The sequence below is a fragment of the Staurois parvus genome, unplaced genomic scaffold (assembly GCF_062004578.1).
Source record: "Staurois parvus isolate SC_StPar_1 unplaced genomic scaffold, SC_StPar_1.0 ptg000244l, whole genome shotgun sequence".
NCBI classification, from domain to species: Eukaryota; Metazoa; Chordata; class Amphibia; order Anura; family Ranidae; genus Staurois; species Staurois parvus.
Window position 1 is genome coordinate 85001 of NW_028318040.1, and position 26618 is coordinate 111618.

The window sequence follows — 26618 nt, forward strand, 5'->3', positions numbered from 1 at the left end:
ATTCCAATGTTTTACAAAGAACAATATGGTATGGATATCAGGGCTCAGTAAAAATTAGATCTTGCATTATTTAAAACATATTATTTATATTTTTCATATGATTTGGATGGTAAAGAAACATAGCGAGAGAATTTGTAGCCTGCCATTGCTGACTATCCCATCTGAAAATGTTTATTTCCTGGCTCTCCATTGGCTTGAGTAATTTGTTTTATGATGTTTTGGAGCAAGTATGTAAATGAGGAGTTCTGTCATCACTCTTAGATTTCTAAGCTCTAGATCAAACAATTTGGAAGCTAGAGATGGCCAGGCTACAAACTTTCTGAGCAGGAAGTCAGCAGTCGTGGCACACCTATTTCTCTTACATGTTTTTTTAAAAGGCCAAGTCACTTGGGCTTTAGAACAAAACTGTACTCCAAGCTAATCGAGACAGTCCTGCCCCAACCCTGCTACAACTTTACTTTTAATTGAAATTTGGACCACCACAATAAAGGTAAGTATTTTCACTGGAAATTGCCAATTTAGCTATTGCTAGGTGACTGACCTTGAGTATATAGATTTTTATGTAGAATATATTTTAAGATTAATAGAAAATGTTCCAAAAATAAGTAGTGGTCACCTTCCACATATCCTAACTTTTATTGTCTGGATTTAAAATAACTATCATTGTTTAGCTTAATAGGAGCCGGTTATAATTGCCCATTTGAGGGGTTAGGATGAGACTCCTCAAGCTTCATCAAAGCTTAAGATTACCATTGCTACCCTTATTTGCTGATTGCTCAGTTTGCTGAATTTTAAGCATTAGAGTAGCTCGAGTCTGTTCGACCTAGCCCCATATACACAATGAGAATATCGGACAAATGATCGCTGGCCTCACCCTGAAAAGCTCTTTGCTTCTCCTAAACATTTTCCTTAGCTGTTGCCTGTTGAAATGAATAGTTTCTGTGGTGGACTTGATCTCAACCCAATTGAGCATGCATTTCAGTTGCTGAAGGCAAAACTAAAGGCAGAACGACCCACAAACAAAGGACAACTGAAGACAGCTGCAGTGAGAGCCTGCCAAAGCATCAGAAAGGAGGAAACCCAGTCTTTGGTAATGTCCATGGGTTCCAGACTTCAGGCAGTCATTGCCAGTAATGGATTCTCAACAAAATATTAAAAATGAACATTTTATTGATGATTATATTCATTTGTCCAATTACATTTGAGCCCCTGAAAATGGAAGGACTGTGTATAAAAATAGTTGCAGTTCCTAAAATTTGTACTTGATTTTTATGTTCACCCCTTGAATTACAGCTAAAAGTCTGCACTTCAAATTAATTTGGAATGTTTTGTTTTAATTTATTCTGGTGTCATACGGAGCCAAAAGTATGAAAATTGTGCCTGTGTCCAAATATATCTGAACCTAACTGTATATCATCCACTTCATGCCTCTGAATACAGCCTATTCAGCAGAAAAAAGAGGATACATAACTTCTCATGGTGTAGTATCAAAAAGACTCAAACAAATAAATACTAAAATACTATATAAAATCCTATGAGGAAGTCATACATCACATGATGAAAGGCTACAGGGACAGGGCTACATGATGTTATCACGATGTCAGCTATTTTACTTGTTTTTTTTTAGATGGATGTTTATCCTTAAGGGGGGCACTGTATATAGGATTTTTAAAAGGTGGTTTTCCTTGTGCATTGGTTCTTAGTGCACTAATTTTGTGAGTAGTATTTATTTGTTTGGGCGAATAGTCTTTTTCATACTACACCATGAGAGGGGGGTGCAAGGTAACTGTGTGGTACTGCCAGAGGGATTGGACAGGATCCTGTGAAGGAAATGGGGTGTAACAACAAGGGTAAGTCCACCTGTAACAATCCAGGGCACATAGAGAGACGCAGTAGAGATGGATCAGAAGGCAGTAATATGGCACAGAATAGCAGCAGTATGGTACAGCAAATAGTGAGCTCAGGGGCACAAAACACCACTAAGAAAAAGCAAGAACAAGTCACAGGATCATTCTTCTTTTCTTTATTTCTCTTTTTCTTATTCAGCATATCTCATTCATGCAGATGGTTTCATCTTTCAGCGGAGAATACTCATGTGCTGCACATGTGTCTCACCGTAAGCGCTATGTATCAAAGACCTGTTTTGATGTGCAGTGACAACTCTGTCCAAAGTTTTATTTAAATCCTTTTTTAAACCCTTAGTAGAAATCAATGAATTATAAAGTTGAAATCCTTTTATGTGGCAGCGAGGATCGTCCTAATTCATTAACTTGCAACAGCCTGTCAAAGTTTCCTTTTTTTTTTATCCTTTACAGTTTCAAATTTTGTTTTACTGCGTTTAGATGAATAAAGATGCATTTTCTAGTTGGTTGCTGTTGGTGACCACACATTGTATAGAAATCTCGGGTCGTGAGAACACTAGCATTTAGTTTAACTTGAGGTTTCAAAAAATCTGCCCAAATGGTTTGTGTCGTTAACCAATTTACTTCCAGAGCCGTTTTTGGCAAAATATAAATTTTGGACCTGAAGGTTAGTTAAAACCCCTAACAGTATATATTTTCTGAATTCAGAGACCTTGAGGAATAAAATGGTGGTAGTTCCTTTTTTTTTTTTTTTTTGTCCCATGATATTCGTACAATGGTCAACCAGCACAACATAACAATCTTTTTGTAAAATATAAAAGAAGATGTTGTGCCGCGTGAATAGATATAGATACCCAACATGTCAAACCTTAAAACTGCATACACTTTAAAAGTTTGTACTGGTCATCAGTTTAGAATTACCTGAATAATGACTCTAGAATAATTGCTCTCACTACAGTGTGATGATTTGTAATATGTGTAGCATAATTGACGTTCTCATACACAGGCACCCCTCACATACGTGTTTGTGCACATGGGGGGGATGGGTTGGGGGGTTTAAGTGCTTCGATGTACCTTTTTAACTTAAAGTGATTCTAAAGGTTCTATTTTTTGAAAAATAACAAACATGTCTATACTTAACTGCTGTGTGTAGTGGTTTTGCACAGAGCAGCCTGTATCCTCCTTCTTGGGTCTCCCGCAGGCTCTCCTGGCTCCTCCTGTCTGTTGGGTGCCCCCACAGCAAGCAGCTTGCTATGGGGGCACCTGCTACTCCATGTCCCCCCCCCCTCCCTCATTGGGTGACTGGCTGTAATTTGACACCAGCGGGAGCCAATGACTCCTGCTTGCTGCCTCAGCCAATGAGGAGGCAGAGACCTGGGACAGCCGAGGCTGTCATACACATTGCTGGATCTCCATGGGGCTCAGGTAAGTATTGAGGAGTCTGGGGAAACTGCTGCACACAGAAGGTTTTTTACCTACATGCATAGAAGTTAAAAAAACCTTCAGCCTTTATAACCTTTTTAATGTTTTTTTACTTAACTTTATTGCTATCACATAGGGGATCAATACTCCCGTATGTGCTAGCATATTGTAATGAGTTGTCTTTATTGAGACATCAAAGGTCCATTGGATTGGTGGAGATAGCTTCCAAGTCACTGGGATAGGAAACCAGTGAACGTCCATTCACGGATCTCCGCTTTAAGAACCTGGAAATTATGAGGATTTTGTCATTTCTGGTTTCTGTTGTCCACTTCCCTACTCGCTGGGGCCAGGGAAACACCCTTAGAGAACTGGTCCCTGTAAATATGCTCTCACATAATTTCTTACCAACCCCCCAAAAAAAACAAAACAAAAACACAGTTAGGTCCATATATATTTGGACACAGGCGCAATTTTAGATTTTTCAGGTATTTACCAAAACATATTCAAGCTATAGTTATATAATGGACATGGGCTGAAAGTGCACACTCTCAGGATTAATTTGAGGGTATATACATCCAAACTGGAGGAAGGGTTTAGGAATTGCAGCTCTTAAGAGTAGCCATCCCCCCTTTTTCAAAGGACCAAAAAGTAATTGGACAAATGAATATAATTGTAAATAAAATTTTTTTTTTTTTTAATATTCTGTTGAGAATCCTTTACTGGCAATGACTGCCTGAAGTCTGGAACCCATGGACATTACCAAAGACTGGGTTTCCTCCTTTCTGATGCTTTGCCAGGCTCTAACTGCAGCTGTCTTTAGTTGTTCTTTGTTTGTGGGTCTTTCTGCCTTTAGTTTTGCCTTCAGCAACGGAAATGCATGCTCAGTTGGGTTGAGATCAGGTGGTTGACTCGGCCATTGCAGAATATTCCACTTCTTTTCCTTCAAAGGCTCCTGGGTTTCTTTTGCAGTGTGTTTTCGATCATTGTCCATCTGTACTGTGAAGCGCCGTCCAATCAACTTTGCGGCATTTGGCTGAATCTGGGCTGACAGTATATCTCTATACACTGCAGAATATATCTGGCTGCTTCTGTCACATCATCAATAAACACCAATGACCCAGTGCTACTGGAAGCCATGCATGCCCATTCCATCACACTGCCTTAACCATGTTTTACAGATGACATTGAGTGCTTTGGATCATGAGCTGTTCCAAGCCTTCTTCACACTTTTTTTTTTCTTCCCGTCATTCTGGTACAAATTAATCTTAGTTTCATTTGTCCAAAAAATGCTTTTTCAGAACTGGTCTGGCTTTTTTAGATATTTTTTGGCAAAGTCTAATCTGGCTTTTCTATTCTTCAGGCTTATCAATGGTTTGCACTTTGTGGTGAATCCTCTGTATTTGCTTTCGTGAAGTCTTCTCTTGATTGTAAACTTTGACAATGATACGCCCACCCCCTGGAGAGTGTCCTTCACTTTTCTGGATGTTGTGAATGGGTTTTTCTTTACCATAGAGAGGATCCTGCAATCATCCATCACTGTTGTCTCCTGTGGATGTCCATAACCTTTTTTATGTTGCTGAGCTCACCAGTACGTTCTTTCCTTAGAATGTACCAAACTGTTGACTTGGCCACTCCTAATGTTGTTGCGATCTCTCTAATCAATTTTCTTTAGTTTTTTAAGCCTTACAATGGCCTATTTCACTTGCATGGATAGCTCCTTTGAATGCATGATGTAGGTTCACAGCAATAGATTCCAAATGCAAATACCACACTTAGAATCAACTCCAGACCTTTTACCTGCTTAATTGATGAAGAAATAATGTAGTAGCCCACACCTGGCCATGAAGCAGCTTTTGATTCAATTGTCCAATTACTTTTGGTCCCTTGAAAAAGGGGGGATGGCTACTCTTAAGAGCTGTAATTCCTAAACCCTTCCTCCAATTTGGATGTACATACCCTCAAATTAAACCTGAAAGTGTGCATATCCATTATATAACTATAGCTTAAATATGTTTTGGTAAATACCTGGGAAAAACTAAAATTGTGCCTGTGTCCAAATATATATGGACCTAACTGTATGTAAATGCACCCTTTTGAAGGTGCCTACATATGAAAACATAGATATTGCTACACATGTTACATATTGCTGCGCACGCCAGAGTGAGAGTATGAATTTTAGGGCCATTTTTCAGGGTTAACTCTAGAAGGATTTTTTTTTTTAAATAGGTACCAGTACCAAAGTGTCTAATTACTAAATACCTTACTTGTTTACTTCTCTTAATTAGTCTGTTTTTATCTTGTACAGGTGGACATGCAGTGGGTGCAAGTTTTTGCAGAAGGCTGGGCAACACCACTTAATGGCTTTATGAGAGAGCGAGAGTACTTGCAGTGCCTTCATTTTGACTGCTTATTGGATGGTAAGTACATTATGAAAATTGTTGGTATTTATTTCTCAGTAATATTTAGCTTAATAATCTGTCACTCATAATAATAATTTATTTCTCGTTTACTGAGGTACACCAGGTTCAGAGACTGTTGGGTTATACTGCTGCCCACAGGAACTTTTGGACACTGGGAAACAAAAACAGTGACCAGCCTGGTATAACCCTCCCTCAACATCCCACAGCACGCCTCAGATTTTTGCTGGTGTCCTAGGAGGATGGACATCTTATTAAAAAAATAAGTTTTTTTTCTTTTTCTTTCCATTATTTTCATGTTTTCAAAATTATTTTTTTTCCCCTTCAGTCATATTTTCATTTCTCTACCTGCTGCTTGAGCTGGTCCCTTTTATGCAGCTATCCGGATACTTATCAGTATGAACCTCTCCTTAAAGTCTTACTTTGTGAGTAGGCTGAGCACCAGAAGCTAATTTGTTAATTAAAACCATTGGGCACTATTATTCCTGTTTTCCGTTTCTTTCCCACAGAAAGGGTTAAACACTGAGCTTTGCATCATTAGGTGGAGTGTTGTGTGTGTGTACACTCTATCTTGTTCCTGCCATACTCCATACTCCCACCACTGTTTTTAATCACAAGAGATACACAGTTCATCCTAGATTAGTCCTTGCTTACCGTAGACTGACCTGGTCACCTTCAATCATCTGAACCTGCTCTGCTTCCAGCAGCCAGTTTGTGAGTACCTAAGCGTTGTCTGGTATCCTGAGCTAAGTTTTCCTTGACTTGCAGCGTGATATGCCAGATGCAAGACACTTGGGGGGGCAATACCAGGTTCCTCCAGCTCATGAACCACTAATGGCAGCCTGCAATCTTAGCAGCCTTCTGATGCAGAGGCTTTGTCCACTGAAGAATCTCAGAAATCCTTGATGGATAATATTACCATTGAGGATTTGCAGGCAGCTGCCTTTGCTCCCAGGTTTAGAGAGACCATTAATGTGCACCAACTTATAAATTGAAGAACAGACTGTGGCTTCTACTAGTGCATCTTGGATCTCAAGGTCCCTAATGTCTTGGTTTGGGCTCAGAAATTCCACCCATTCTTAAACTCCCTTAATCAAGGGGACCTTTTACCGCTGTGGACATCAAGAATTTGTACTTGTACATCCCCATTTTTTCAGCACATGAATGATTCCTTTGCATTGCTGTATGGCCTCAGCCTTTCTTGTTCTTGGATTTGCCGTTCTGCCTGTCTTCCACACCCCACATGTGGAAGGTTCTTGCCCTTGTGTTAGCCTTGTTATTCTCCCAGGTCCTCTCCACTGTGGGATATCTGCACAACCTCTGGGTCTTATCCTCGACACAGCTCAAGAGAGTATTTCTTTCACAAGATAAACTTCAAACTCTCTTCTTCTAGACTTGGACTCTTCAGTCTCAGAGTCGACTGATTCTTTTCTTCTGTGTGAGACTCCTGCATATAGTTGGGATCTTCTGTCCCAAACACCAGTTTACATTCCTGCTTCACAGCCACTGGCTTATGGTATTTGAAGGACAGGGGCCTCTCTGATTCCCTGATTCCTACAATGCTGAAAATGAGGAATTTCACTTCCTGCAAGGTCTACCATAGCACTTGAAAGACATACTATTCTAGCTGCGAGAAAAGTTTTCATCCCAGAAAATACTGTGTTACAAATCCTGAACTTTTTGCAATTAGGTTTGGATCAGAATTTGGCCCTGAGTTCCATTAAGGGTCAAATCTCAGTGCTTGCGTTCTTGTTCCAATAGACATCTAGTCTCACAGTCTTTGTTTAAGACATTTGTACATGCTTTTTTTTGTGGGCGCCTCTGTGCACTCAACCACCACTTCATGGGGTTTGAATCAGGTTCTCTCAGCACTTCAAAAACCACCTTTTGAACCTATTGGGGATATTCCTGTTTCTGATTATATTTTCATTGTTATTTAATTATTTATTATTACTTATTTCAGGTACTTATGTAGCACTGTCAATTTACATATATATATTGTACATTCACATCAGTCTCTAACCCTAAAGGAGTGTACAATCTAAGGTCCCTAACACACATACTAGGGATCATTTAGAAAGGATGCAATTAACCTACCAGCATGTCTTTGGAGTGTGGGAGGAAACCAGAGTACCTGGAGGAAACCCACGCAGGCACAGGGAGAACTGGCAAAATCCAGGCAGGGGGTGCAGTGGTTGGGATTCGAATCAACGACCCTAGTACTGCCAGGCAGAAATGCTAATTGTTTAGCCACTGTGCTTATGATTGTGTCTGTGCATCAGTAGTTTTTTTTTTGTTTTAGTTTGCAGCTATTAATCAATACTTCACATGCACTCTAACTATACACAGGTAAAGGGATTTAAAGTATGTCCAGGAAAGGGCATCTAAACCAAGGGGGTCAAGGGTAGAAATTAAAATCTAGTTTGGACTTCAGTAGAGTGTCTAGTTAATACTGAACAGCAGTGTGTGCTGCATCATATTAGCAACCAGCTGTAAATATTCTTGATAAAATGATTTCTGGTTGGTTTCCTCAACCAATAAACAGGTTTTCTTTTTTAGTTGTAGATCTATCCAAACTTGGCATGAGCTTCTTGATGCTTGATACATGTTTTCTTGGAGTTCTCATGTTTAACTTGGAGTAACCTATTCTCCTACCAATGTTTATTCTCTGGGCATATAACTAAATACAGCTGCCAACTTATTTTTAATTTTGGCTAGCCATTCTTCTAATACACACACCCTACTAGTCCACAAGATTAATGGTTCACAGGTGAGCTCCTTGCTCTCTGGAAAAAGATTATGTTGATTTACTGTCCAAGGAGGTGGCTGGAGATGGAAATGTGGTACAGGCAGTTAAATTGCAAAACCAGATAAATGGAAAGCACAGTTAATTTGCATTGCTTGAAGATGGCCTGTTATAATCTGTAATCTTCCCTATATTGTAGGCTCCCTTCAAACTGGAGATTTTTTTTCAACAAGTTTTCTTTCCTCCTGTAATACCCCACATGCTGCAGATGCAGTGAAATAATGCACACCTAGCACTAAAGCTGACAATACCCTATACAATCCGATTGTAGATTCACCTTTAGATCCACCATCCACTATGCCCTCATAATACATTGTTTTGGTAACTTTAAATGAGATTGTACACATTGTACAAATCACATTGTTCAGTGTATGGCCAGCTCTTGTGATCTGACAAAAGAGGCACATCTTTTTTTTATGCATGTAAAAAATAAAAGATTAGAAGGATTGTTAACCTGTTAAAGTTAAAGTGGAACTAAATCCTCCTATCTTGTCAGCAAAGGAAGCCGCCATCTTATTGTTTGACACCAGCCATTTAATGGTTTGACTTTGTGGTTGAGGGCACAAGCAAATGTGACAGTTGTCATTCCCGGCATGCCCGGAATGTAACTTTTTTGAAACATCATTAAGTCGATGGGTTTAGTTCCTTTTTGGAATTCCTCAATGAAATCTGGGCTTCTTCTCTTCTGTGTCTGCCCCAATAGCAAGCCACTTGCAGTGGGGGCAGGTATGTGGGCTCAGTCCCGAGCCGAGCTATGTCCATAAATACGAACAGTGTGACTCAGCCCCGCCCCCCCCTCACTGGAGTTAATTGACAGCAGCAGGAGCCAATGGCTACCCCTACTATCAGCAAAGCCAATGAGTCCAGGAAGGCGGGAGAGAAGACCTACAGCCAGACACAGCGCTGGATCAATAAAGGACTCGGGTAAGTGTTGGGGAGGAGAAGGAGGGGCTTTTTTTTTTTTTTTTACCTTAATGCAGAGAATGCATTTAGTACAGCATTCTAGCAACAATTCAGGGATGAATATTACTGCATATGTTACATACCCCATCCCTCAACTTTATTCTGGGAAAACCCTGTTAAACACTTGGAAAACAAAGCAGAAATCCATTGAAACAGAATATGCTTATGTATCAAAACCTTAAAAATGTAAATAAAAAAGCTAATAGGGTATGGAAATATCCTTCTTTTATGCCACAGTGGTAGAGCTTTGTGTACCAGAATGGCATCAGAGGCAGCCTCATCAAGTTCCCTTACATCAGGTAAACCTGCCTCAGTTTTCTGGCTGGGAAAAGTCTGCTTGTACATACATTTGTCTACCCTGTTGTCATTGACTTGATGTCTGGTCTACATCACCTGTCCACTAAATAGCACACATATCCTGCCTTGTTCTTTAAGCCTTGCTTCAGTTCTGGCTTAAAGTGTATTTTTTTTATTATGTGTGTTCATATATATGTATTTTATAAATCATAGTCTGTTATTTTCATGTACTTCTTCCATCTGAAGTATCTGGTTGATCCTGCCAGTCACCTTTCTTCCTTTTTCTGAACTGACCACACAAAGTACAAAAGCTGATCTGTGCTTCTGTAGTCTGTTTTCATCCTTTGGCTTGCCACTCTAAGGTACAGGACACTGTGCAGACACAGCATGCCAATATTGGGTAGTTTGTTCAGCCACCACACACACTCCCAATCACAGCCTGTCTCTGGCACACACCCCCTCCCACTCGCAGCCTGCCTCTGGCACACACCCCCTCCCACTCGCAGCCTGCCTCTGGCACACACCCCCTCCCACTCGCAGCCTGCCTCTGGCACACACCCCCTCCCAATCGCAGCCTGCCTCTGGCAAACCCCCCCTCCCAATCACAGCCTGCTCTGGCACACACCCCCTCCCAATCACAGCCTGCTCTGGCACACACCCCCTCCCAATCACAGCCTGCTCTGGCACACACCGCCTCCCAATCACAGCCTGCCTCTGGCACACATACCCTCCCAATCACAGCCTGCCTCTGGCACACATACCCTCCCAATCACAGCCTGCCTCTGGTACACACCCCCTCCCAATCACAGCCTGCTCTGGCACACACCCCCTCCCAATCACAGCCTGCTCTGGCACACACCCCCTCCCAATCACAGCCTGACTCTGGCACACACCCCCTCCCAATCACAGCCTGACTCTGGCACACACCCCCTCCCAATCACAGCCTGCCTCTGGCACACACCCCCTCATAATCACATTCTGCCTCTGGCAACCCCCCCTCCCAATCACAGCCTGCCTCTGGCACATAACCCCCTCCCAATCACAGCCTGCTCTGGCACACACCCCCTCCCAATCACAGCCGCCTCTGGTATACACCCCTTCCTAATCACAGCCTGCCTCCTAAACTTGCCCCCTGTTCAGCACAGCTTGCATCTTACCTCGGGCTGAAAAGATTATGGAATACAGGCACATTGTGTGCACAGTGTCCTATAGATCTCCCACCCTCACTATTGGGAAGATGAGATGCATGATCATATGACAGAACTTAATAACCTTGTGAAAAAGATAAGAAAGGTCATTCAGAAACAAAGCAAAAGCAGTTATAACTGTATTATAACATTGTATGTTCACCACTACCTTAAAGTGGAACTTTAGTCAGAAAATAAGTCCTTCTAGATCACTTCAGGCTGGGCCCTTCTGCAAGTATAGCTATGTAAAACATTAACAATAAGGGTCTATACTGTGTAAAATCCAGTAATACACTGTCTCACCCTGCTCTGCGCATGCTCAGCAGCTCTACATTTTTATGCATTTTCAGGCACTGCTGTACCTGTAGAGGCTAATCTGCTGACAGCAGAGCGTAATTAAACCCTCCTATCCTTACAGCCAAGGAATCTGCTTCTGTTTGATCTGCAACTGCCACGGTTTTGTACATGTAATCCGTTATTACACCAGCCATTTGACAGTTTGGGGGCACAAGCAAATGTGACAGTTATCAATTCCAGCATTCCAAGAATGTAACTCTTTTTTGAAACCATTCAATCATGGATTTAGTTCCGCTTTATGATTTACCGCTATTCAGGGATTCTGGGCTTCAGCAAAATGGCAGCCTCTAGCAAGAAGAAACTGGAACAATCTTGGAGGCAATGTACAGCACACACTCATTTTGGTAGTATTAATGTGGAATGTATGCTCCTTGCTAAAGAACATTTTTTTTTATCAAGTTGTTATGGGTAAAGTTCCACTTTAACAATCTAGCCTGTTGGTGTCTGCATGCTATGTATCCTGCTGTTACACACTGCTACCTGGTCTCCAGTTTGAGCTCTGAATTGCCATGTTTTTCACACAGATGTCATGCTGGCCAACTGAATTTATGTGGTTGTTGTAACTTTTGCGAAGCCATAATACATCTTAAAAATGTTTTAGCTGTAGGGTTCACAAAGGGGGTTTACTTTACAAAAATGATTGCCTAGTCTGTCCTTCGTGACAATGAAGAAAGCAGAACTCTTTAATGTTTATCTTCCCTATTTTCTTGCGTAAAATTATAATTTCCAGCTTGTGTGAAACTTTATCTCAAATGTAATTTCTCTCAATCAGAGATTGAAAATAAAATATTCTTACCTCTGCATTTCTGTAGATAATGCACCACTTCACCCAGAAAATTGTTGCAATTACAAATGTTTTCAAAAGAGCAGTTGGGAAAAGGAACCCTTCCAGTCTGACAGACCTGGAGCAGTTGGCAAAACCAGAGTGGTCCAAAATTCTAGTAGAGAGGTGTAGGAAACTCATTCATGGTTACAGGATGCGATTGATTTCAGCTATTTTTTCCAGAGAGTGTGCTACCAAATATTAAATTGCCAATAATTTTGTCCAGTCCATTTTTGGGGCTTTGCATGGAATGTGTCAGATTTGGCTTTTTTCTCCAAATTTTTGTGTCATACTTATACAAACAAAATAAATAAACATGAAAATGCCTAAACATTTGTAATTGCAACAATTTTCTGGGTGAAGTGGTGCATTATCTAAAAGAAATGCTGGGGTGCCAATATTTTTGGCCATGACTGTAGGTGCTGCAATGTAGTTAAAGGGTTTGCTTAGGTTTCCACTTTTGGCACCTTGTAGATCAGAAGCCTTGAGGCATTTTAAGCTGATCAGCCTTTCAGACTGACTATGTGTTTTTTATTTTTCTTTAGAAGGCAGATGTAGCGATTTTTTTTTAAAAAAATTTTGCTGAAAGTGGAAGACCACTTTAAGGATAGTGTGTTTAGACATGCAAATCATTCCTAAAATGAATTTTTGTTCATCATCCATTAAGGGATACAGGGCAGAGTATTCTTAGATGCATGGTTTGAATCTCATTATCTACAGGAGACTGGACACTGGCAATGAAAAAAACTGTGGGACGGCCAGTATAATAGCTCCTACTCCCTTTGTGCATTATGCTTCAGTTTCTTGCAGATGTCTTGGGAGAATGTATGTTTTCTCTTTGTTGAGAAAAGCATTTCTCATTTTTTTTCCTTGATTTTTCTTAAGTCAAGATTCTTAGTACACTATAGAGCCAAGAGTCCTCCGTTTGCAAGTTTCCAGATCGACTGATCCTTGGTGGTAGCTTGAAGGTTGTACCCAGACACCACAATAAGGAAAATGCTGGCCTGTAATGTAAAGATTCTGAATTAATCCTTTGTACACTGTTATACACCCTTACATATTTATAGCGAAATTGTCCACCTTATATCCAGAATATGTCTGCTTTCGGTAGATGCTGGTTTCTGGCTAAAATGCTGGTTAGCATTGAAAAAAAGCCTACTGTGTATGTTCTTTGAGGAGGAACTCCTCTTTGGAGCTGACAACTACAATAAGGATGTCACTGGGGTGAAAAGTACCCTCTCACTTCAGCAAAGGCGTGCCAAGACTTTTCCTGAAGATGCCCAAGACCTCAAAATGTGTGGAAAAAGTCCACTTTCCACAGTGGGGGGACGTCTGTTAGCTTTGTAACCGCCTGTACTGAATGTGTTTTGAATGCAGGGGTGAAGGACATAGTGTAGAATTTTGCACCCCACAAGGCTTGGCAGACCTCCACATTGTTCTGGCTCACCTCCACTACCAAGGAGGCATTTCCATTGTTCCAGAAATAGAGTGACTGCTGGGTTTCTGCTCAAACCTAGTCACCGTACCAAAAGCCAAAGATGACATTTACTCCATATTGGACTTGAAGGATCTGAAATGCCTTCATTTACGCCAGAAATTCTATATGGAATCAACCATGTCTATTATAGCTTGCCTTGTGCTTGGGGGTTTTCTGGCCTCTGTGGACATCAAGGAAGCCTACCTGCCTGTTCACATCTTTTCAGTGCTACCTGAGCTTTGCTGTAGGAGAGCAACACCATCTGTTTTCTGCTCTTTGGTCTGGTTTACCCTCTGTTCCTTGAGTCTTCCCCAAGGTACTTGTCCCTGTTCTATCTATGCTATGCTTTCAAGTCAAATTCAATAATGGGATACTTGGATGAACACTTGGATGTGGTCTGCACAGGCCCTGTCTGCCAATGTCTAAGTTCTGTTCAAACTCTTAAGAGGTTTCACTGTATCTTGAAGCACCAGCAGTTGGCAGCAAAATTGACCCGTCTTATGGGGTATGTGGTTCTCAACCTGGAAGCTGCTCAATTGATGTCTCTGACCTGGTGGCTACAAGCCCAACTCTGAAGTCAGGGAACCTCTTTGCTCTATTTGGAAGGTCATCACAATGGTCTAGGTAGGAGTCTTGGACACCCTGTCGGTGCAAGTGATTTGGTCAACAGAAAAGGCTTATCTCACAATCAACATGCTGGAGTTGTTACTCCAGCACTCGTCCTCTAGACTGAGAGTTTATCCAATCCAAATTCAGTTGGACAGTGACAGCCATAGCATACTACAATAATCAAAAAGGAAAAATATGCAAAGACACTGACCATATTTTGACCAGGGTGTAACTCCACATTCCAGCCTTGTCTGTCATGCAAATCTCAGGCATGGAAAATTGGCAATCAGACAGCCTCAGTCAATAGCATCTGGAACCAGGGAATGGTCTTATCACCTGGAGGTGTCAAGAGGTGAAGACCTCTGCCACAGGTGGGGATTGCTAGATGTAGACCTTCTGGCTTCCAGATTCATCAAAAGGTTTGTAAAAAAATAGTAAGTTTGTCACTAGGTCAAGGAATCCTCTAGTCATAGCATTGAATGCTCTGGTGACCCTGTGGCATCAGTTCAGTCTGAACTATTTATTTTTCAGGTACTTGTATAGCACCATCAATTTACGTAGCGCTTTACATATACATACACGTGTGTGTGTATCAATATATATATATATATATATATATATATATATATATATATATTGTACATTCACATCAGTCCCTAACCCACAAGGGGCGTACAATCTAAGGTCCCTAACTCACATTTATACATACACATACTAGGGCCAATACACATAGACAGGAGCCAATTAATCTATCAGCATGCCTTTGGAGTGTGGGAGGAACCTGGAGTACCTGGAGGAAACCCGCGCAGGGAGAATATACAAACTCCAGGCAGGTGGTGCCATGGTTGGGATTGGAGCCAACGAACCTAGTGCTGCCAGGCGAAGTGCTAACCCCTTAGCCACTGTGCTGCCCACTATGCTTTCACTCCTCTGATTCTTCTTTCTCATCTGCTTTGCTCTCAGTTTTTTGGTTGCAAGTGTCTTATATAGGTGGGGCTATATAACCCACACGTTTAAGAATACTCTGGCCTGTGTCCCTTAAATTAACTCCAAGAAACTAATTTTATGGTAAGGGCTGGTTTACATGTGCGATGCTCTGTGAAAGGGGATCTGCAATAGATTACTTTTCACAGACCTGCACAGGTGCAGCTGACAGGCATGTAGGAGGTGATGATGCCACCTCCTGAATGTTTTTTTATTTTTTTCTTCTTTTTCTTGACAGTCGAATGGGCTTTTAAATGGGAATACCATTCTGCAACTGCATGCCTAGCATTCGCCACACTGCATGCTATGTGGCCCCATTCACTTGATTTGAATTCAGCAGTGGTACTGTGTGCCAAATGTAACAGTAGAAGATTTTTGCAAAGCATTCGTCCAACAATGTGTACACCTCTGTCCTTGGCGGGGGTGTTAAAGCCATGGCTCAACCGCCTATTTTTTTTCTTTTTTACCGTCCAACAATTGCAAATATAAATTAAGCCTGAGGCAAAAAGTCCTGTTTTTTTTGTATTAAAACGAGAAGCTGTGGAGAATGTTCTAACATTTTATAAAATTGAAGACTGGCTTTATTTATTCTTTTGAAAAACCGTGTACAGTACATACTCTAAAATTACTGACACAAAAGGTTTGCTAAACAGCTGTAAATGTATGTCTTACTTACTCACACTTGATAAGTAGAGAACAGTACTCAATCAGTCATTCTGGTTGTCATTGGCAAACACTTCAGTTCTGATCCCTTCTCATTTGGACATGCTTTGAATAACTGATATTCAAATAGCATGGCACTCAAACTCCAGAGCAAAGGAGTAGTAATACTTCATTTATTCTCATTTCTTTGAAGTTACGGAGTGTGAGTCTTGCTAGGATGTCTGATATCAGTCTACACTTCCTTTGACTTATGTAAACTTGGAAAGATGTGTGCATTTTTTTGGTTCCTGCAAAATATGAGCATCAGTATATTTAACTGTCTGCATGTTCATACGTATGTTATAAATGAATTATAAACTTTTATTATACTGTGTACATCCTTTGCTTCCTCTATGTATTTAGTTAGCTTTTCCACCAATGCTCAAAGATCTGTAAGATGTGAATATATGTAGAAACAAAAACTAGATTAAAGTAAACAAGAAAATGCTTGCTGAGCTCTAGGAAAAAAAGAAGAAATAGCCATGTAATAGTAAAGATAAAGCCGCTTTTGCTGCAGTACTCACCTTAGATCCAAAGTTGTCCTCTGCGGCGATTCATTTCTACCACTAGTTGTTCTCCGTCTTTTGGGTTGGACAGCAGAAAATTCTAGTCAACCCACTTCATCATGTAGCCTGAGCTCAGAGTATTACTGCACTTGAACAGGCTTGCACATGTTTGTACGCCGTACAGTGCAGCAGTGACAACCACCCACTGCCATCACTAGAGTAGAATTGAAAAGGCATGTGATGTCATCACACCAGCTTGAAGACCTTTGGAGCCGGGACAGTAGGGGGAGGGGAGGGGGATGCTACCAAGCAAGAATTGCAATTGAGTTAAAATCGGTAAGGTAGTTGAATTTACTTTTAATCAGTTTTGTGTAATACACCATAGCTAGAATCTTCAGAGCACCTCTGTGCGACTCTGTGTCACTGGAAATGTTATCTCAGAAGTATCTGGTGTATAATATCCCTTCTCTCTCTGCCTTTCTCATTACCACATGTATACACACTGTCAGCGTGGGTATGAATATGTAGCTGTTGCTGTTCACCATCACAGGAGCAAGCTTTCTCTCTGCTTATGCAATAGCACTGAGCTCACTTCTGTGATGGTGAAGGTGGACAGTAACAGCTAGGAATCTCTTAGGCTGGCCATACATTTTACAATTCTCCTTTAAATTTACCAAAACCATATAATATGAGGTCAAACCTAAACACTTTCAATTTGTATGCAATCATGCACGCCCTTGTACTACATAGTTGAAGGTAAATCTAAAGGAAATTGAAAAGGAAAATTGCATAATTTTCAATAATTAGCAATGTCCTAGGAGTTTTCCAGACAGGCTTCATGAGGTATGTAAATAGCCTACATCTATAGCAAATTATTCAAGTTAAAGCTGCATAGTTTCTATTTATCTACAGACACTTCCAGTGTCCAGTGAGAGTCCTTATCTGCATAGGCAGTTTTTTTGGTGACCAAACCCTTTAATGTTTTTTTACAAGACTGTTAACCTAGCTTTATATTAAATGAAAAGTAGGACCAACGCTCTTTTGGCCCTCCTGTGGGTTGCAAGTTCACTTCATCCTGCACTCCTGTGACCTGTATTCAGCCGACAGCTGGCTAAAGTCCGCTGTTGGCTGACATCACAGAGCCTATGCAGACTCTGGAGAGATCCCGACTTTAAAGTTGGGATCCACCCAGATGCCTGGACTGATAGCTGGCTCAGCATCTCACCAAGCCGCTTAGAGCCCAAGCTAGCCAATCTGCCCCTTCCACAGCCTGGCCTTCTAGTGAGGACTGGACGTGCAGGGCAGAGGGCCAGTGACTGACAGTCTCCGGCTATCTGTTTACTGAAGACCAAGAACCAAGTGATCAGCGGCCTTTGATCGCTCAGTTCTCAATCTTATAAGCAGCGGAGGTCAGATGTAGCATTGGACCAATGCTGCATCCACCTAGGTGAGTATGATTGTTTATTTACAATCCTGAACGTGTCTTTTAACATTTAACTATAGTTCATATTGGGAACCTTGCAAAACATTCCTGCTTCACTTGTCTGCTGTGCATGTGACTACATTTTGGAAAAATATTCCTTCTTTTTGTAAACACATCTAAATCTGGTCTTACCTTGGGAGTTACTTTCATTATGCATGTGGCAGAATGCCTTCTTACTGACCTGTGGTTTCTATGTTGTATCTAAGTGTAGAGGGAGCCAGCCACAATCTGCAAACTTTATGTACCAAACTGTCAGCTTTCCAAAGGGATGGAGACTAATTACACAATTTAGAATGTTAAGGTCCGAGCACCACTGTGCATCCCTGTCTGGAACCGTGCACTCTGCTTCAGAATGTGTTCCCCCACCTTGGTATCCTGTGTATGCAGGCTGTGGCCCTTATTCTTTCCTATGGAAAGTTGCCAGTGGTCTCTGTATGAATGAATGAGACATCAGCGACATGCACAGGATAAAGAGGACCTGGCAGGGATGCTTTCTTTCTCGCCTTGACTATTGTAACTCCCTCCTCATTGGCCTACCTCATTGCAGGCTATCCCCTCTTCAGTCTATCATGAATGCTGCTGCCAGACTCATCCACCTTACTAACCTTTCCGTATCTGCCACCCCTCTCTGCCAATCCCTCCACTGGCTTCCCATTGCCCAACGGATAAAATTCAAAACATTAACAATAACGTATAAAGCCATTTATAACTCTGCCCCAAATTACATCACCCATCTTGTCTCTAAATATCACCCAAACCGTACTCTCCGCTCCTCGCAAGACCTCCTACTCTCTAGCTCCCTTGTCTCCTCCTCCCATGCTCATCTCCAGGACTTCTCCAGAGCTTCTCCCATCCTCTGGAACTCTCTACCCCAATTTATCAGACTATCGCCTACTCTGCTCACTTTTAGGTGATCTCTGAAAACCTTTCTCTTCAAGGAAGCCTATCCTGCCTAACCAGTCCATCCCCCACAGTTACTACCTTTTGTAGTACTAGCCCCTCCCTCCTAGATTGTAAGCTCCAAGGAGCAGGGCCCTCCTATCCCTCTTGTATTGAATTGTACTGTTGCTGTATTGTCTCCCGTTATATTGTAAATCGCTGAGCAAACTGTTGGCGCTATATAAATCCTGTATAATAATAATAATGCACAGGATAAAGAGGACCTGGCAGGAATGCTTTCTGAAGCAAGAAAATATGACTTGTGGTAGAGCTGCCTTGTGAGGAATGCTGGAATGCAGATATAAGTTAATATTTGACTGGGTGGGCTGCATTCGGGTGGGGGTTGGCCTTAAAGGACAATATGTGCCAAAAGCAATTAAAACTAAAATACAGCCAAACAGAGGAGATTGAGTACCTAAGTTGTTGTTTAGTTTGACTTTTATCTTTTTTTTTTTTTTTTCCCCATTTTCAATGTCGGGGTCTCTTTCAAGTATGCAATCATACATTTTATGCATTGGTATCGCTAACAGTGCTTTTCAAAGCTCACAAATAGTAATAGTACATGTCAGCCCAAAGCCCCCTGGCTCCTAGGCCCCATAGCGGCTTTGTTCTCTGTGCTAAAAATGCACTTGGCTAATAGTGTACAAAAAAGGTTATCTAGGCCTAAAATGATCACAGACTACATAAGACGCCTGAATGAAATGTTTTAAAATGTATAACACATTTATTGAACAGGACTAGGATTTATTCTATGTGAGGTAGCAAAAGCAGAGCCAATGATATATTTTATTCATTTTACAGTTGGCAAGAGCCTATTTTTCCTCACCAGTTTCTCCCGCCTCGCTTCATCTGTTTCTCTTGACTGTACCGTCACATCAAACAATATTGTAATCCATGTAAAAGCCACTTTACAGTAAAAGAGAATGAGGTCAGATGCTGAGTGCTCACCATCATATTGATTTTATTCTGGCACGGTAAAAGTTCTCAGACACCTCATTCTTCCTCACTTGTGCCTGTCTCAGGAAGCAGACCCCCTCCCTTCATTTCTATGACCCAAAAGCCTGCTATTATTTCACATGTAGCAGGATTCTTCTCTATGAGGCATGGCAGCATATTAACACATGAAAGTGCTTTATATGTGGATGCACTAATGATTATGTGTCTTTGCTCCAGTATGGTTTGTAGGAGAAAAAGGACGTACAGAATAGTTCAGAGGCGCCCATCCTTTCTACATTATGGGTTTAAAATGTATGTCTGAGTAAAATAAAACAAATCAAATTTAGCACATATAGTGCATTCATAAAGCATTTAGACCCTATAGTTTTTCATTAATCTACACTCAGTTGCCCTATAATGACAAAGTGAAAACAGAATTTTATAAATGTTTGTGAATTTATTCCAAAGAAAAAACTTCAAATATCACATAGACTTAAGTATTCAGACCCTTTACTCAGTACTTTGTTGAAGTACCTAATGTAGCAATTACAGCCTTGAGTCTTTTTGGGTATGACGTGACAAGCTTTGCACACCTGGATTGAGGGATTTTCTGCTAGTCTTCTTTGCAAATCCTGTCAAGCTCAGTCAGGTTGGTTGAGATGGTATTGGGCAGGTAATGAGTGCTGCTTGGTTTCCTCCTCACATAACATTTAGAATTGAGGTCAAGAAGTTCAATCTTGGTTTCCTCAGACTATAGAATCTTGTTCCTCACAGTCTGAGAGTCCTCCAGGTGCTTTTTTGCAAACTCCAAACGGGATTTCATGTGTTTTGCATTGAGGAGCGGCTTCCGTCTAGCCACTCTGCCATGAAACCTAGATCAGTGGAGGGCTGTAATGATGAAGTTTATCCTTCTTAAAATTTGTCCCATCTCCACACAGGATCTCTGGAGCTCAGTCAGGGTGACTATCAAGTTCTTGGTTTCCTATAACCCTACCTCTCTCTGTGAGTCCTCAGTTTAGTGATAATGTCTTTAGGTGATGGACTGCTTCTCTTTTGTGCAGAGACCAGCTTACATTTATTATTATTATTTTTTTTTTTTCTAGTTCTTTAATCAGCCCCCTCAGTCTTCTAATGCCTACACAGAAGCAGTGTATCCGGATCAGTGCAACCCTGGAAACCATACCCCATGGGGACAGTCTGCAATGTTGCTTTGGATGCTGGATCCGGCATGGTATGCTTACATTGGCACTTGGTGCAAATTAACTGCAGGGTGCTATACATGCCAGGGCCGTCTTCCATGACAATGGAACAGAGTTCCTGAAGACCCCTTCGTGGGTATGCCTGTCATTATGGGTGAAGCTTGTGAATCCTGTGTGGAGTGTTCAGCTTGGCACTTGGTACAACGTATTCAGTTAGCCACAGGGTGTTATACACGTTTAGGGCCATGGTCCATCACAGTGGAGCCCAATTCTGGAAGACTTTTTTTTTTTTGTCTTTCAAATATCTGATACAGGTTTTTTTTTTACAGATGTTCACATTACTCTGCTGTTGGTGGCATAACCGTTCAGATTTTACCGAAAAATGCATTTTAATGTTCCCTACTATACACGTTTTAACATTGGTCACATATATCCTTTTTATATGTTTTACACATTTTTCATACGCTGTTATATTCTTATCTCTATTTACCAAGGTTTTAAAATTATCTTTATTGGGTCAACCAATCTGAATAGATTATGTGATCCAATTGTACCTTTTTGTTCGTTAATAGTGTGAAAATGGCTCACTTCTGGTCAGTATTTTTAACCATTTATATACTGGATTTATGGAATTATCATTTATAACCATCTAATATTTTGTATGATTTTGAACAACTATAATTATATACAGATTGATTTTTGTCAATTTGATTCAAGTACTATGTACTGGCTGTACCCATTTTCATTATTTGGATAGCAGAATAGAGCCATCTAGTGAGAGGTTCTTTTTGTACCTGTAGTTTCACAAGATTATCTAGCATTGGTATTTCCAGGTCCAGAGTTCACACTCTGGCTATAGTGGCTGTACTTAATTCTGAGTATTTAATAGTCTTTAATCATCCCTGGATCGCGAGATATATATACACACATTTATTGCATGTGTAATGCAAGCGCTTTCTATGAATTAATCCTAAGTGGAACCTTCTCCCTGAGATGTCCTCTACCCATGCTAGCGTTCCACGGACTCTGGCAAAATGGGTGCCGTGAACGTACTGCGCATGCGCGAACAGCCCGCGATGACGCAGGCACATTACACTGCGCATGCGCGAGGCATTCATTCCGCGCATGCGCAGTAGCATCTAAATGATGCGAAAGCGTCATACAGCATGTGAGCACCATCCAGTATAAACAGGAGGCTTCAACAAGTGGCACACTCCCTTTAAAAAGTGTATTTACACGAAACGTGTCAGGGAGGTTCCCGCACACAGTGTTACTAGCCTGCACGGTCCCTATGAACGACCAGCGGCCTTCTTGATATTTTATGTAAGTTGTTTACCTGTTTTTATACTACATCCTTTAATAAAAAATACTACACTATCGGATACCTCTCTTCTGGGCTTGTTTGTTCTGCGAGCCCTCCCCAAGGTGATTCCTGACACATGAGAGTGGGTAACATTCTCCTAGTGGCTGATGGAATACCTGGTGATGAGCTTTCTACCTTCGGACGCCTAGTACCTGGATGCTGGTGACCTGGTGACCATTCACGTTGCAGTGCTCAAGATCCAGATGACCAGGAGTAGGTCTTATTTACTCCAATGCGCAATAATTTGCACTATCTGGTTAGTGCAATCAACATTCATTATTTAAGCCACAGATGTCACGGATTGTTTTATGATTTTGCAATACCACCGAATAGACTGACTTTGGCACTATTGTCACTATTTTGCACCTTTTCTCTTCAAGATATCTGTCATTGTTTTTTTATTATTGGTTTCAGTACCAAGTCTTGTTGCTTATTTGCATACGTATATCTTTTTAACATCCATTTTATTATTCAATTTGTAGCGCTGCATATTTTATGTTCATTGAATTCTTGAAGACTTCTTCGGGATGCCTACCATGTCGGGCAAAGCTTGGAGTTTAAATACAGTCCAGAATCATAAACCCTGCGTGGGCGCTAACCTTGGCACTTGGTGCAACACGTGGAATTAGCCTTTTATGTATTACCATACTGCTGAAGCCCATCACAATGGTTATCTCCAACTAAGCCAAGAGGCCCATTTTCCTTGCTGCTTAGACAAAGGACTATTCATTAAAACTTCACTAAGACTTTTACAATGTTGTTGAAGATCTCTGTACATAATAAGGAATACATCCTCAGCATGCAACCCTTGCAAATAGTGGGCCGTGGATACATTTTATGTCTGCATCCCTCTCAAGTACTAGGCTATGTATGAGCTTCTCTAGGAACAACATAAATTTGTACAGATATGTGCAAGAATGTCCTATTTTTTGCATACACTTGTACGATATGCTCATGTATAGCACTTCAGCATATACTCGAATACAGATGCATACAGCCATTTATGTCTATGGGTGGCAGTACGCAGCATCTGGTCTTTTTTGGGTGGAAGAATTATGCCAGAGTTTATAATGCTCAGGCTGCTGTGTGCAAAAAAAAGCCTTATAGGTATTTAGGCACAACAAAGCCCTATAATTTTTATGCGTGCTGTCTATGGGCACACTATTGTAAAATTAATTTAGATCAAACCAGAATGTGTGCTACAAGATATGTTTTTTTGTGTAGTATTACAAAGCTACTCCATACATTTGAGACCTAAGTGTTCAGAAAGGAGGTACAGCAAAGGAACCTAATGAAATGAGTTTTGGTTGCTGTTTTCAAAGCCCTGTGATTGTAACAAACTAATTCAATAAAAAATCCAGACTCTACAAATTTCAAAATGAGCAATTTAGAAGAAAAGCATATTTGCATTTATCTGGTAATCTTATTTTTTTTTTTCTTTTACTTAGCAATGAACATTATATAGAATTCCTGGTATTAGTCAGCTTTCCGGACTTCTCATAACTACCCAGAATTAACATTTTAAACAAAGTAGTTCAGTATCTGAAATGAAATACCATAATAGTATTAGATGTGGTTTTCACAAAGAAGCAAAACATTACAATGTTCTTTTTTTTTTTTACTTTGGCTATAGGGTTTATTCTTGTAACATCTGTCCAGAAAATCCCCTCTTTTGTATGGTTGACTTTTTATATTAGAAGACTTATTTACTTGTTAGCAGCTTTTTTCATGATTTTTCTTTCCTAGTTTTAATGCAAAATATTTTGTGGAATTGACACAATTTCTTTTTTTATTGCTGTTTAGTTACTGAATATTTTAATCAACATAGAAAAATAGGGGGATTAAGCTGGCTATTCAGCAGGAATTGGCCAAATTTTGATCCATCTATGGGCAGGCTAAACTGAAGTTGATATATCAGTTTGTTACTTTGTTCTGCACGTAAAAAGCACAGGGTCATGTTAAAGGGTCATCATAATGACCATCACCCCAGAGCACACAGAGAATGTTATAAATTTAGTATTTATTTTGAATATTTGAGTTGCATATGTTTTATTTTATTTGCATTGTACAGGAGCACATTTCTTTCACATATCTTTACATTGTGCAAAATAAAAAATAAATCGTTTCAGTTGCTGCTAAAGGATATTTTTTTCTGGAGTGTGCCATTCTGAAATACAATCAATAATATATTCAATTTCCACAGGGGGTGTCATTAATTTGTCTGTACCAATTGTGCTGACTGCTACCAATGAGGACAAGCAAAGGCTTGATGGCTGCACAGCATTCGCCTTGGTATACGAAGGCAGAAGAGTGGCTATATTACGGCATCCTGAGTTCTATGAGCATAGAAAAGAGGAACGTTGTGCTAGACAGTGGGGGACAACATGTAAGGAGCACCCATACATTAAGGTGAGGCCAGCTAAAGTATTCGCTCTTTAAACTTTATTTTGTTTTTGCTATTTGAAATATATAATGGTAATGAACATCAGTGTACAGTTGGGTTAAGGATAACATTTTTCGTGTTGGTGTACGGTAAGCATTTTGAAGAGGTGATATGTGAGGTTAGAGATCCCAGATTGTATTTTGGCTGTTCTTCTCATATGTTCGTTCTGCACTCCTGTGACCTGTTTTCAGCTGATAGCAGTCATCACTCTCTGCTCACAGCGGCCATAAGAACTCGGCGTTCAACGGTCATGTGACCGCTGAGTTCTTACACTTATAGCCAGTGGGAGACAGACACAGACACCTAGGTAAGTATAATTTGGAAAATAATTTCCTTACTTCTTTTAAAGTTTTTTCGTTTTTTTTTGTGTTTTCTTTTTAAGGTATCTGCATTGCACACAAGATGTCTCCGTTTGGGATGCTTGCATCCTCCATTCATTTTTAGGTCAGAGTACTTGTAGACTGAATAAAGGAATGCTCTGCATAAGATACAATGAGGACTGATATCACTCCTCAGTATATTCTTACCATGATTTGCTGTGTATCTAGGCCATCTACTCTCACAGAAAGCCTTGCTTTCTCTACAAACAGTCTCTCGTCCTCTGTTCTTTTGGCTTGAAAACAGAGTCGCATAAAAGAAAACATGTGCTTGTTCCCCAAGGGTTTGTATGTTTTGTTTTTATTTAACTAGATACTCCCAAACAGTGGTAGTTTTCAGTGACTGTTCCAGTGTTTTTCAGTGCAGTTTTTAGCCTTTTTTTTTTCTCACAAATTTGAAAATAATATTATGGAAAACATCTTAGAACACCATGTCCTTGTACTATACACTCACCAGCCACTTTATTAGGTACACCTTGCTAGTACCAAGAAAATATCCCCTGCACCATTACACCAAGAGCCTGAACCATTGATACAAGGCAGGATGGATCCATGCTTTCATGCTGTTTACACCAAATTCTGACTACCATCCGAATGTTGCAGCAACCAGTCTGCCCATTCTCTCCTGACCTCTGACATCAACAAGATATTTTCATTCACACAACTGCCTCTCACTGGATATTTTCTCTTTTTCGGACCATTCTCTGTAAACCCTGGAGAATGTTGTGCGTGAAAATCCCAGTAGATCAGCAGTTTATGAAATATTCAGACCAGCCCGTCTGGCGCCAACAACCATGCCATGTTCAAAGTCACCTAGATCCCTTTTCTTCCCCATTCTGATGCTCTGTTTTGAACTTCAGCAAGTTGTCTTCACCACGTCTACATGTCTAAATGCTTTGCGTTGCTGCCATGTGGTTGGCTGGTTAGCAATTTGTGTTATTAAGCAATTGAACAGGTGTACCTACTAAAGTGGGCAGTACACATTCTGTATACAATACACAATGTATTTCAATTTGTATTTTTAGCTTTTTGATCAGAGCTTCACCATAATATAAAGGTATTTTGCATTTGTAAGGGGATATTTGAATTTTTCTTTTTTTTTTCAAATTAAGGGAGAGTTATAATACCTGTCAGGTTTTTTCCTGCCCTCTTGTGTCCCACTGGGGAGAGTTCCCTTCACTTCCTGTCCCATATCCAAAAAAAGAAGCAAGAGAAAAACCCTCCAAAGTGAGGGAATTCCTAGCTGTCACCGGGGTCATCAGAACTAGTGTCCCTATTGGAAGATTTCCCCTCTAATCCTGTTCTGGAGAGAACCCAAACTGTGGGATCTTCTTTTACTTTCTGTGATGCCAGTAAACAGGACGAATAAAGAATATGAATGTCCCTAATGGGGACCTGCTAATACTTGGTAGTGCTGCTCTAAGCAAAGAAAGGGAACATATAGTTCTGCTGGTGCTAAGGAATGG

At 40.6% G+C, this 26618-nt stretch overlaps 1 protein-coding gene across 3 annotated transcripts in view; it reads left to right on the top strand.

Moving 5' to 3' along the window:
• Nucleotides 1-26618, top strand: part of PAPSS1 (3'-phosphoadenosine 5'-phosphosulfate synthase 1) — a 152900-nt gene that overhangs the window by 68517 nt on the left and 57765 nt on the right. For all 3 annotated transcript variants that reach the window (XM_089680495.1, XM_089680497.1, XM_089680496.1), the window contains 2 exons: nucleotides 5590-5701; nucleotides 24536-24741. In XM_089680495.1, the coding sequence (XP_089536621.1) occupies nucleotides 5590-5701; nucleotides 24536-24741 (318 nt within the window). The remainder of the gene's footprint in view (nucleotides 1-5589; nucleotides 5702-24535; nucleotides 24742-26618) is intronic.